The 12,304-nt window shown below is 40.3% G+C and overlaps 1 protein-coding gene across 1 annotated transcript; it reads left to right on the top strand.

The window, feature by feature from the left end:
• The first annotated feature begins 4,918 nt into the window (after window positions 1-4,918).
• Window positions 4,919-11,816, top strand: FOXR2 (forkhead box R2). The gene has a single exon (XM_082376714.1). It carries the CDS (start codon window positions 7,470-7,472, stop codon window positions 8,418-8,420), a length of 951 nt encoding a protein of 316 aa, XP_082232840.1. The 5' UTR covers window positions 4,919-7,469; the 3' UTR covers window positions 8,421-11,816.
• The last annotated feature ends 488 nt before the right edge of the window (window positions 11,817-12,304 follow it).

Raw genomic sequence — 12,304 nt, forward strand, 5'->3', positions numbered from 1 at the left:
CAAGGCTTCTAGTCATACCCTGGCAAACCAGGGTCCTTCTCTTCTGTGTAAGCAGGTGTCTGGGCAGTTGCAATCGTACAAAAGTTCTTCTCTTCTCAATTGGCTTACCTCTGACTATGACAGGATCCTTCTCTACAAACAGTTCTCTTTTATCTCAATACATGCCAGGGCCTTTCATATCATGTAGGCAATCCTATGCTCAGCTTTGTCAACACTAGGGTCTTATTTTTCTATCAGAAGGCTTCTCGTTACGCCTGCCCATAGTAAGTGTTTTTCTCCTCTTTAAAGGCAATCTATGGATAGCCTTCCCCATGTAAGGGTCTTCTTCATCATACAAGCAGGCTTATGGGTAGCTCGCTCACTCTAGGGTCTGTCTCTGTTGGCAGGCTTCCAGTTAGTTCCACCCACATCTGTTTTCCACGGGACAGTTTGCTCACGTGAAACTCTTCATTGTACAGAAAGACGCGTGGAGAGCTCCGCCTTACACGTGTGTTTGTTTTTTGCATTGGCTGATTTTCGAGCTAGTGTCACTATAATAGTAGGTATTTCTCTTCTCTATAGGCAGTCTTCTGATCAGTTCTGCCACATCAGGGTCCTTCTCATCATTACAGGTAGGCGTTTGGTCATCACTATCTACACCTGGGTCCTCTCCTCACTACAGGCAGCCCTCTGGTTAACCGTAGCTTACCATAACCTTCTACAACTTGATTTTTTTCATCAAACAATTCTGGATTGAATTCAGTCTTCTTACAGATAATTTATTCTTCATAAAAGCTGCATAGTATTCCTTTGAGTGGCTTTTACGGTATTTAATTCACCTACTTCTGTATTAATGAACATTTAGCTATTTTTCAGCATTCCAAGTGATATTATGTGGAGCACTCTCTTACATGAGTTTTCCTTAAGCACACAAGTATTTTCTAGGGTACACACATAAAAGTAAAAATTGCTGAATCTTAAGGTAGTCAGATTGTAACATTTTTTAAAAATTAATTAATTTATTTATTTATTTATTTATTTTTGGCTGTGTTGGGTCTTCCTTTCTGTGCGAGGGCTTTCTCTAGTTGCGGCGAGCAGGGGCCACTCTTCATCGCGGTGCGCGGGCCTTTCACTGTCGCAGCCTCTCTTGTTGCGGAGCACAGGCTCCAGATGGGCAGGCTCAGTAGTTGTGGCTCACAGGCCCAGTTGCTCCGCGGCATGTGGGATCCTCCCATACCAGGGCTCGAACCCGTGTCCCCTGCATTGGCAGGCAGATTCTCAACCACTGCCCCACCAGGGAAGCCCGTAACTTTTAATAAACACTGACAAATTACCCTTTAAAACGGCTGCGCGAATTTACATTCCCACACATAGTGGATGAGAATGTTTCCTTTCCTTACCCTTCTTGTCAAAGTTTGATATTATTTTTTAAAATTTTGCTGAAATGATGGGTGTGAATTGGTGTCTCATAATTGATTTATTTTTCCCACATTACAGACACGGTTGTAACTCCCTGTATACTCCTCCCTAATCCTATTTTATTTTCTCTGTTTGCATAGTTTTAAACTTTCTCTACATGTTTTTGAATCTAGATACTTAAAGTAGTGTTGTGTTGCAGTTTTAAAATTTTCATTTAAATGATGGCATACAGTATATATTTATTTGCAACTTTTTCAGTCAAAATTATACTTTTGAAATTAATCGACATTGATATGTGTAACTTTGGTTCATTATTCTAATATTAGAGTAATCCATTATAATGATTATACCCAAATTTATATATTATTTTTCAAACTGCTATGGATATTTAGGTTGTTACCTATTTTTTGTTTGTTTTACCATTTCATACAGTGCTGTTCATTTATGTTTCTTAGTATGCACATGTCTAAGACTTTCTATAATATATACCTAAAAGTAGATTTCTCAGGTAGTAAATATTAAGTATCTTCAAATTTACTAAATACTATTAATCTGACAGTGTATAACATCTTATTTTTGTTTTAATTTGCGTTTCTCTGATTATAAGTGAGGTTGAGCATCTCTTGTGTTTATTGACCATTCAGATTATTTTTTTCTCTGAATGGGCCTTTTCATATCCTTTGCCTATTATACTGGGTTGTTTGTCCTTTTCTTATTGATATGTCAGAGTTCCTTATGTGTTTTTGTTTGTGTGTCTTATAAATCTTCCTCCATCCTGTTTTGGCTTGTTTTTAACCATTGTTTATAATGGTGTGTGTGTGTATGTGTGTACCAGTTTTAATTTTTTTTCCATCTGTCATTCATTTATTAGATGAGTATTTAATAAGCAATGACATTGTACAAAGTTGGTCATATATAGTGTTCAATGTACACAGACGAGTTATCTTAATCAGGTAGGTTACATAGGAAATGTGACCACAATGAGAAATTTTACTAGTCCTCTTGGTTTGGACAGAAACCAGGGAAACCAGGGGCAATTGATGAAGTTGCAGGGTACAATAAAGGTGTTTTATTCTAGTGAGCAAGTAGGAGACAAAGATTCAAGACAATAGCAGCTTGGAACTGGAAAAAATTATTTTTTCCATGTGGTAATTAACATTAAAATATTTCAGAATAATAAGTGTGCTGTGTATGTTTAGATGTCAACTCCAATTTATACCCATAGGGTGGTTAATAGAATGTGAATTGACCAAATCTAGAATAAAACATCTTAAGATAAGGTGATTTTTGTACACGACATCTTCTTTCTGAATTAACAAAAAGAGTTTGCTAGCTGGCATAAGACTCAATAATAATAATGAAGTCAGTGTGGCTTAAAATAGAGAATTGAACAGGTCCCAACCCCCTTGTATGAATAGGACATAAGGTAGGGCAAGGCCAGTGGCTCCTGCCAGGTGTGCATGTTCCAAGGTTTGCTCCTGTTGCTCTGCTTCTCCCCACTTCAGAGGGGACCCAGGTTCTGATAGAACTTCAAGCCCAGAGGACCTGTCACAGCTGCTCACGGCATCCACCATGGACTGGGACTTTGCTTCACAGAGAAGGACTTCCTCAGGCTGCAGACTGGTTGTTTAAATGTTCTTGCCTGTGTTACATTCAATGTACACACAACCAGCCGAATTTAACCTAAGCCCGAGGAGACCAAAGGAGACCACCTGACACTGTCTTGTCAGTCTTGCTTCCTTAAGAAACTATTTCCTGTACACTTTTTTTTAATAGACCTTTATTGGAGTATAATAGCTTCACAATACTGTGTTAGTTTCTGTTGTACAGCAAAGTGAGTCAGTCATATGCATACATATGTCCCCATATCCCCTCCCTCTTGAGCCTCCCTCCCATCCTCCCTATTCCAGCCGTCTAGGTCATCGCAAAGCACCGAGTTGATCTCCCTGTGCTATGCGGCTGCTTCCCACTAGCTATCTATTTTACATTTGGTAGTGTATATATGTCGATGCTACTCTCACTTCGCCCCAGCTTCCCCTTCCCACCCCGTGTCCTCAAGTCCATTCCCTATGTCTACATCTTTACTCCTGCCCTGCAACTAGGTTCATCAGTACCATTTTTTTTTTTTTTTTAGATTCCATATATATGCATTAGCATACAGTATTTGTTTTTCTCTTTCTGACTTACTACACTCTGTATGACAGACTCTAGGTCTATCCACCTCGTTACAAATAACTCAATTTCATTTCTTTTTATGGCTTAGTAATATTCCATTGTATATATGTGCAACATCTTCTTTATCCATTCATCCATCAATGAACATTTAGGTTGGTTCCATGTCCTGGCTACTGTAAATAGTGCTACAGTGAACATTGTGGTACATGACTCTTTTTGAATTATGGTTTTCTCAGGGTATATGCCCAGTAGTGAGATTGCTGGGTCATACGGTAGCTCTATTTTTAGTTTTTTAAGGAACCTCCATACTGTTCTCCATAATGGCTGTATCAATTTACATTCTCACCAGCAGTGCAAGAGGGTTCCCTTTTCTCCACACCCTCTCCAGCATTTATTGTTTGTAGATGTTTTGATGATGGCCATTCTGACTGGTGCAAAGTTCTCTTCTTAACATTATATTGTCAATCATCTTTCAATACCCTATTGGAGCTATTATTATGTTTGACCATCAGGGCTAGATTAATCTATCTTACCAGTTCTTGGTATACATGACTGCTTGTCTATGTGTGAATTATAAAAAAGATGCTGTCTCTGACAGGATATAATTTGTGGGCACATGGTGACTGGATGGCTCCTCTGTATGAATTAGAAAGAGGTACTTGCTATGGATTTACACAGCCCCAGGACCAGGGTGCATGGTTTGGAAAACAGCTCAGGCAGCATACAAACAAACACACTACCCATTCGTATGGTACCTGTTTTTCTAGAACAACATATGGCTTACTCATTTTTTCTTATGTATTATTTCCTGTCTACCCTCCAATAGAAACAAGTACATATCTATACTTTATAAACAGACATATACTTAAAATGAAAAAAAAATCATGCATGCATTTTAAGAGTTTCTTATGTAAAAGCAAGAAAACTTAAATATTTGCTCTTTTTTATTACAATTACCTCTTTTAAAAATTTGGGTATCATTATGTACTCATAGCCCTTTAAAGACTAAACCAGTTTTAATTAATCATAATATATGCATCAAAAAGTCACAGTTTGGTAGCAGGAGCCCCTTTAAGTTGACTGTCCATCCTTTTAACACTGCCTCTGACGTGCTTGAAAGCATTCTTCTTTGTAACAAGAGGATTTATTTATTACACATATCTGATTTTTTTCCTGCCCCCAAACATGTATCAACTACCTTCTTTACCAGTTCTTTTAGTGGAGACCAAAGTCTGGGTGCAGGAATGCTTTTGAAAATTGATGGCAGGCAAACGTACTACTTCCACTGCTGCTGTTGTTGGGCCATTAATATGTGTGTGTGTGTGTGTGTGTGTGTGTGTGTGTGTGTGTGTGTGTGTGTGTGTGTGTACCCTACTTTGCGTATGATGCAGTTTCATCAATCACTAACATTTTTGCCTGTATCAACATTTGGGGTGGGTAGGAGCCTAGAAAACAGGATACCCACAAATATGAGTTTATTTTTTCCACAGCATATGCAAAATGCTCTGGCCTCTTTTTATGGAGCACACTTAAGAGACAAGGTACCAAGTCCTTGGTTGGCATGTGCTAGCCTATTCCCCGTGTCTCTGTCCCTGTGTAACATACCTTTTAAGCTTTAGCTCAAGCAACTCCTCCTATGGGGAGCCCTTCTAATTCCTATCATTTGGGTTAGGTTTTCTCTCTCTATGCTCTCCTAGCATAGTGTCTAGCACTCATCACACTGTGTTTTTTCTCTTTACTTGTCTGTCTTCCTCTATTTAGCTGTGATATCCTCTTGAGCTGTGTCTTATTCATCTGCCAGACATATTACATACTGCTTGTAACATGGTAGATGCTCAATACCTACATATTAAATGTTTTAATGAGGCTTAAAGAAATAAAATACACAGTGATGACCTAGTTTTACTAGTCTTAAGATTAGACTGTGTTCCCTGGTGAAGATGGAAGAGAAATTGTACAACACTAGAGGCCTTACTTATGGGATAAAGAACTACTGAGAGCTAAGATGCTGCCAGGCTCTCTGGGGTTGTCATAATAAGCTGAATATTTCAGGATTAGTCCCCTGCTTTGCCCTGGTCAGTTCCCAACTGGGAAGGGGATCCATTAATTCCCTATGGGGAGGTGGAAGCAGCATGTTTATTAGAGAAAGCGTCCCTGAGTCTTAAAAGATGAGTAGAGATCAGCCAAGCCAAGGCAATTGGGAGTAGACCATTCCAAGTAGAGGTGGCGACTTGAGCAAAGGGACATAGACAAAAGATGGGGGTAGGTGTGGTGAAAATCCCAGAAGTTCAGTGTTTCTGGGAGGTGATTATGAAGGAAGGAAGCTGAGGTGATTAATTAGCCTGGAAAGGTAAACAGAAGTGGGATTCTGGAAGGCCTTTTATGCTGCATTAAGTCATAGGATTTTATGTTGGAGTAGAGAAACAGAAGAGATTATAGTACAGTGAGTAAAAGCACTGTCAGGCTACCTGGATTTGAAACTCAGCTCTGACTTTTACTATCTGTGTGACTTGCGTTTTTTTAATCTTATATTGTTTCCTTTATAAAGGGAGAATAACAAGAGTACCTATTTCATAGGGTTGTTTTGAGGATTAATGAGTTAAATCACATATAGTGCTTAGAGAATTCAATAAGTATTAGCAGTTGATGTTGTTATTATTAGTAATTTTTATATTTATACAGTAGAAAGATCAATCTGACTGTTTGTATGGAGGATGATTTGGGGTAGAATAGGACAAGAGTGGGGAGGAAACAATAGGGGGATTAGTGTGTCCCCCAAGAGCTCCCATTGATATTTGCTGGATATTATTGAGGTATAGTTCTATGTGATGGTTTTAATAAAATCACATACTTTATAGATGGATTTTGTGCAGACTCAATTAAATTAAACTGTCCCATTTTGTTTTTCCTAAGAATGCCCTTGGGATGAACTTACTGGAAAGTCAAACTCTGGAGCTTTTAGGAACTTGCATGTCATGGCTAAACTTTGAGCCTACTGTCTTCAGAGTACAGTTCAGAACTCAGTTCCTGAGAAAGTGACCTGAGAGAGGGAAGTCAGCTGTTTCCCAAAATAAGATTGAAAATGGCACAGTTTATCTCTAGCATGGATTTGAGACTAACAGAGATTATCTTCTGATAAATACCATCTTACTCTAAAACTCAGGTTACACATTTTGCTGCTTCCTTTATTTAGTAATTTGAATGTGATTAAGTGGGTATAATAAAAGGGTCGGAAGACATAGGCTGTGGATCTAGCTCTGCGACTTACTTAGATATGTAGTCTGAATTATTATGTAGATCTCAGTTCCCTTATCTGTAACATGGGGTTAATAATACCCACTATGTTATCTTACAGGACTGTCATGAGAATCAGTTGAGATCATCTATTTGAAAGCACTTGACAAAAGGCACTTTAAAAATGAAATGATTTTTTAAAACATTTAAGAATGACTCAAAATATAATTTGATCTGTGCACGTGTTTGTTCCTTCATTAAATGAACTCAGCAAGAGTTGAAAGATATGCCAGACAAGCACCTGTTATACAAGTCACCTTAGTTTGCACATAGTTCAAAATTTGTAGGTCCTCATATGGGGACTCCCTGCTTCCAGTGAAAACTCAGGAATTCCACCTTGAACTGTTTTCCTGCCAAAAAGCTCTTTTTTAGTTACTTCTTTGTTTTGAGTTCTGTTCCAGAACACTGGGGTTTCTCCAAGTCTAACCATTAATCAATGAGACATTGGTGCCCCCTTTTCCAGTACTTCTATCCAGCCTTCTGATAAACTCTCTAGATGAGATATACTGCATCAAAACCGGTGGCTCAACAAGGGCTTTGAGAAGTGCCTCAGAGACCTCTGTCCTTTTGGAAGTCTCTCTCCACCTATCTCTCCACTAAAGATGGATCTAAAACTAAAAAATCCTGGGTTCTGGTGCAGTCTCCATGGCCAGGTCCCAGGGCTGCTGGACTGGGACATGGGAAATGAGTTCTTCCTGCCTTGCACCACAGACCAGTGCCCCTTAGCTGAGCAGAACCTTGCCAAATACAGACTCAGAGTAATGGAGACCCCAAAAGTACCTCAAGAGAGGAGACTCAGTCCTGAAAAAGATAGTCCTAACTCTGAACTCAACCTGTGGATGTGGGTGAATCCCAACATTGTGTGCCCCCTTGGAAGCCAGGAGGCCCCAAAGCCCAGTGAGAAAAAGGATCTGGCAAGCATACATCCTTCCCCTCAGCTACTCCCAAAGGATGAAGTGTCTAACTGCTCAGAGGCCACAGTGATGGAGTCCCTGCCATCTTCCTGCAGCAAGCAGTCTCCCCCACAGAAGCGGTTCACCTCTTCCCCAAGTGACTGGGAGCTCACAGAAGAGGAGACTGAGGAACAAGATAACAACTCCTCTGTGGCCCTCCAATCCCCAAACAAAGGGGAGTGCTTCCAGAGCCAGAAGCTATGGCAAGGCGACAGCCAGGAGAGGAAGTCCTGGCCCCGGCCGCCCCTCAATTACAGACACCTAATTGCTCTGGCACTAAGAAACAGCCCCCCATGTGGCCTCAATGTGCAAGAGATCTACAGTTTCACCAAACAGCATTTTCCCTTTTTCTGGACAGCTCCAGGTGGCTGGAAGAACACCATCCGCCACAACCTCTGCTTCCTGGGCAGCTTTGAGAAGGCACCAGTCAGCCTTCAGGATGGGTCCAATGCAAGGACAAGGTCTGGACTCTGGAGGCTTACTGAGGAGGGACACCGCCGCTTTCAGGAGGAGACTCGTGCCTTAGCCTCTGCTAGGAGGGAGAGCATTCAACAGTGCATGAGCCAGCCACATGTGATGACCTCCCTCTTTGACCTTTGAACAACCACTGCTCCATTTCTGGAACACTGCCATCCTTACTGTGCCTACCTATGCCCTGATTGGCCCTCATTAATCCCTAAGCTTACCCCACCTGGTAGGTGCCAAGCCTGTATTTAACTACTGCTATAAGGATGGTATTAAATAAAGTGAGAGGTGGATACAGAGGAGGCAAAAGCATGGAAAGTTGCATAAGGGCAGTGGCAGTTGTTCTGCATTTTGAGCACAGGTAGGAAATCCTAGGAACAACGGCATGGAAGTTAAGGAGGGAAGGGCATATTGAATAAAAAAAGGAATTCTGTTTACTGGAGAGTATGCTGACACATGAAAGCAAATGGTGGAGTATAAAGCCTCAAATGTAGGATGGATCCAGGCCTTCGAGAGTCTCAAATGCCATGTGAAGGTGTATATGCTTAAAGAGAACTAGGTTTGATGTTCAAAGCCTGAAGATTCAAATGTCCCCCTTCTACCATTCATCAGCTATATCACCTTTTAGGTGACCCATTTTACCCTTCAGGGCCTTACTTTTCTCTTTCTGATCCTGGACTTCTCAGCCTTGTTCTGTTGCCATCCAACTCCAGTACTGACAAATAATTCCAAGCAGCTACTTTTAGTTTGGATATTGAAAGCCCTTGAATTGAGCCTGTATTAGCCCAAGCCTTTTGAGGACAAAACTTTGCTTTCCATTCTTTCAGTTATCAGACCTTTATTGAAGAAATATCAGTGTGTCAAGGTCCATCTTAGGTGCTGAGTTTAGTGGGAGACAGACATATAAACAGATATTTGTAATATAAATGTAATGAAATAGATGTACAAGGTTGCCATGAAAATGGGGAGATATTTTTTCCTAGGAAAGGCATTGTAAAGGAAATACCTTTTGAGCTAGTTTTGAAGAACAAATAAGGATTTGATGGGCATATAAACTAGAGAAAAGACATTACAGAAGCAACAGTGTGAACAAAGAAAATGCAGTGTTTGGGGGAATGGTAGGAAGTTCAATGCGGCTTAGTTATGTTAGGGACAAGAGTCACAAGAAAGGTAGGCAAGAGGTCTTTCCTGTACTACTTAGGTGTTTGACTTTGTCTTGTGGGCTATTAGGAACTAGGAGGTATAGGTGATGTTTACTAAAAATAAAAACAAACAATAATAAGCATTTCAGCATTTGGCTTTCTAACTTCAAAATTCTTTTTAACATCTTTTCCATACAAGTAGTTTCCTTTATCAGATTCAAGCATTACTTTCTGCCTTTTATGTTAGTATATTGTTAAAGAAATATCCGGGAGAAAATATATTAGATTTTTAAGTATGCATTTAGTTGCAAAACCTTCAATAATGGGGTTACAAAAATGCCTGTAAAATACAAAAGCAATAAATTCAATAGAGTTGTAAATCAGTTGAAAAGTTTACATTTTTTGTAATGGTATATTATAGCTCATACAAAACTGTATATTAAGGTTGAGTTGCAAAATCAATGTTTAAACAGTATTCTTTGAAAAAATAATTGTAGATACTATTTCTGTATCATTAGGCAAACAAAGTTAACAGAATACCTTGGAATTAATAAAATATTCTGGCTATAAGTATTCAACATTTGCTTCTCTTTTTTATTCAAAATTAACACATAAGTTAAAGAGCCCATTGTGAAATTAACAAAACTAATTTTATCACAAACTACATTTCTAATAATGTAATATGTCTATTTTTTAATTTTTCCAACAACACAGACTTGTATTTTCAGAACTGAACCTGAATTTTCTCCTGCAACTTTGCACCTTTAAGCTTTGAAACCCTCTATTCCATTTTTCCTGAACCTTCTTTCTGCTCTAGTTGGAAAAAGCAGTGGCTGGGCATGACACTTCACTTCTTCAGTTATCTCAGATGATTCAGATGAAGGCAGATCTTCCTTTGGAAGAATTTCTTGCTCTTGCTTTTCCTCTTCATCACTATCATGGTACTTAAAGTGACTTCTTCATGGTTACTGCTCTCCAGAGGTCATCCTTGTTCACTGATGCCAGCAGCAGTGCTTGCACTGTTGTAACTATTCTTTCCTTTGGGAGTCTTCAAAATCAGTGTTGGGGAAGTGGGGTGATGCTCACCATTCACCACATAAATGAAAGCTTTGTAAATGTCAGTAGGTGCTTTGGTATTTGTCAGACCTGGTATATAGTTAATACAGATGTTTTTTTCCCTTATGCTTGCTTGCCACTGCCTTCCCATTGAATTTGTAAGTGATATTTTTTCCTGTATTTATTTGAACCCAAACTTTCAGGTTGAGCAGAATGAGAAAAATATATGGATGGCACAGGATTATGTTAATCTAAGCTAGTGCCATCATCCATTGATCCTGCACCCTACATTTGTAGCCTCAGTTTGAGAACTGTCTGAATAAGAAAGTCGGTTATTTTACGTAATGTCTACATGCCTCTTTTCTCTGCCTTTCTCCTTTGAAGAGATTTCATCCTCTTCTTCATCTTTAAACACAGTATGAGGATTTCTATCAAACTTAGTTATCAAATCTTCCTTTCTCTAATTCTTCAAGAACCCACAGTTCTTCTGTATCAGCAGGCAAACTGCCTTTTAACTGTTATCCCTTCTGCTAAATATGCTTCAAAATTATGTACTTGACTGGGGGGTGGGGATCAGTTTGAAGGACGCTACTAATCACTTTTCTCCAACTTCTGTGTCACTTTTAGAATCTTTTTTGGGAAAAGGCTTCAACTGCTTGTGGCCAATTTCAGGCAACTCTTCTGTCATTACATCTTTGAAACAGAAATTCATATTTTCTTGAAATAATATAATACTTGCCTAACATTTTTTTTTCTCTCCTGATACTGAATCAAGCAAATAGTTTGCTTTGTAGAGCACTTATAAGTTATCTAAAAGTGCCAGTTACTTCACTAGCACAGACACATCTTCCTGCCATGAAGGCAGGAGGGCCAAATGGTACCATAGCATTGTAAAGACAGTCTAAATATGGGATCTTTTTTGAAGGACATCAAAATTACCTAATAGGACATTCTGCCAAAGCTGGATTCTTTCTGCGGATTTGAGGAGTTCGCATTCCAAATCTTTGAATACTGACTCCACTGGGAAAGTGACAGAGGCGGCAAAGACAGCTACAGGGACCAAAAGGCTGATGGCAGCGGGTACCAGGGCCGGGGTCAGGAATGACAACATGGCGGGATTCAGGTTCAGCAACAAAACGACGGGGTCGGGGTAGGGGAAGACATGCAGGGTTCAAGAGGGGTGGTAGGGACAGAGAGGGGTTCAGTGTGGGCAAGGCCAAATTCGGGCTCGAAGGTTCCAGCTTCCTAGTCCTTGGCAGCGATGGGGGTAGTTTTGCTGGTCTTGAGCTGGGTTTCTTTAGCAAGGACTGAAGGAAGAGGGCGAGGAGGGGCTGCTTAGCCGCGCACACGGTGGAGCCTGGGGCAGTGGCAGCAGCTAACTAAAGCTTTCTGGGAGAAGGCTTGGATGAGCCCCCCTCGTCCCAGAACCAATGGCCGCAGTCGGCACCTGGAAGGAGGCTGAGGCGACTTCTGCGCGTTTCTAGTTGTTGAATTTAATACTGGCAATAACCGTAGCGCCACTGTCACTGTCGACAGTACCGCCAAGGTCACACTGTACACTCACGGAGGAGCTTTTGAAAATAGGGGATAACAAATGTGCATTTAAAACTTGGAACTCAGTTCATCAGCCTCCCTGCCCCCATGTTGTCACCGCTCCCAGCTTCACTAGCCTCTGTGATTATAAAAACAAAAAGCAAATGGCCACACCCACTTTAGGATGAGGAGCTCTCAAATGACCAAATAAATCATGGGATCAGTTGTTCCCACACCCAAGTCAAGGGGAAATCATTCCCAGAAACACTGAGAAACGGAACAGGGTTA

Source organism: Balaenoptera borealis, assembly GCF_965194805.1.
Source record: "Balaenoptera borealis genome assembly, chromosome: X".
In the NCBI taxonomy this organism is placed as follows: domain Eukaryota; kingdom Metazoa; phylum Chordata; class Mammalia; order Artiodactyla; family Balaenopteridae; genus Balaenoptera; species Balaenoptera borealis.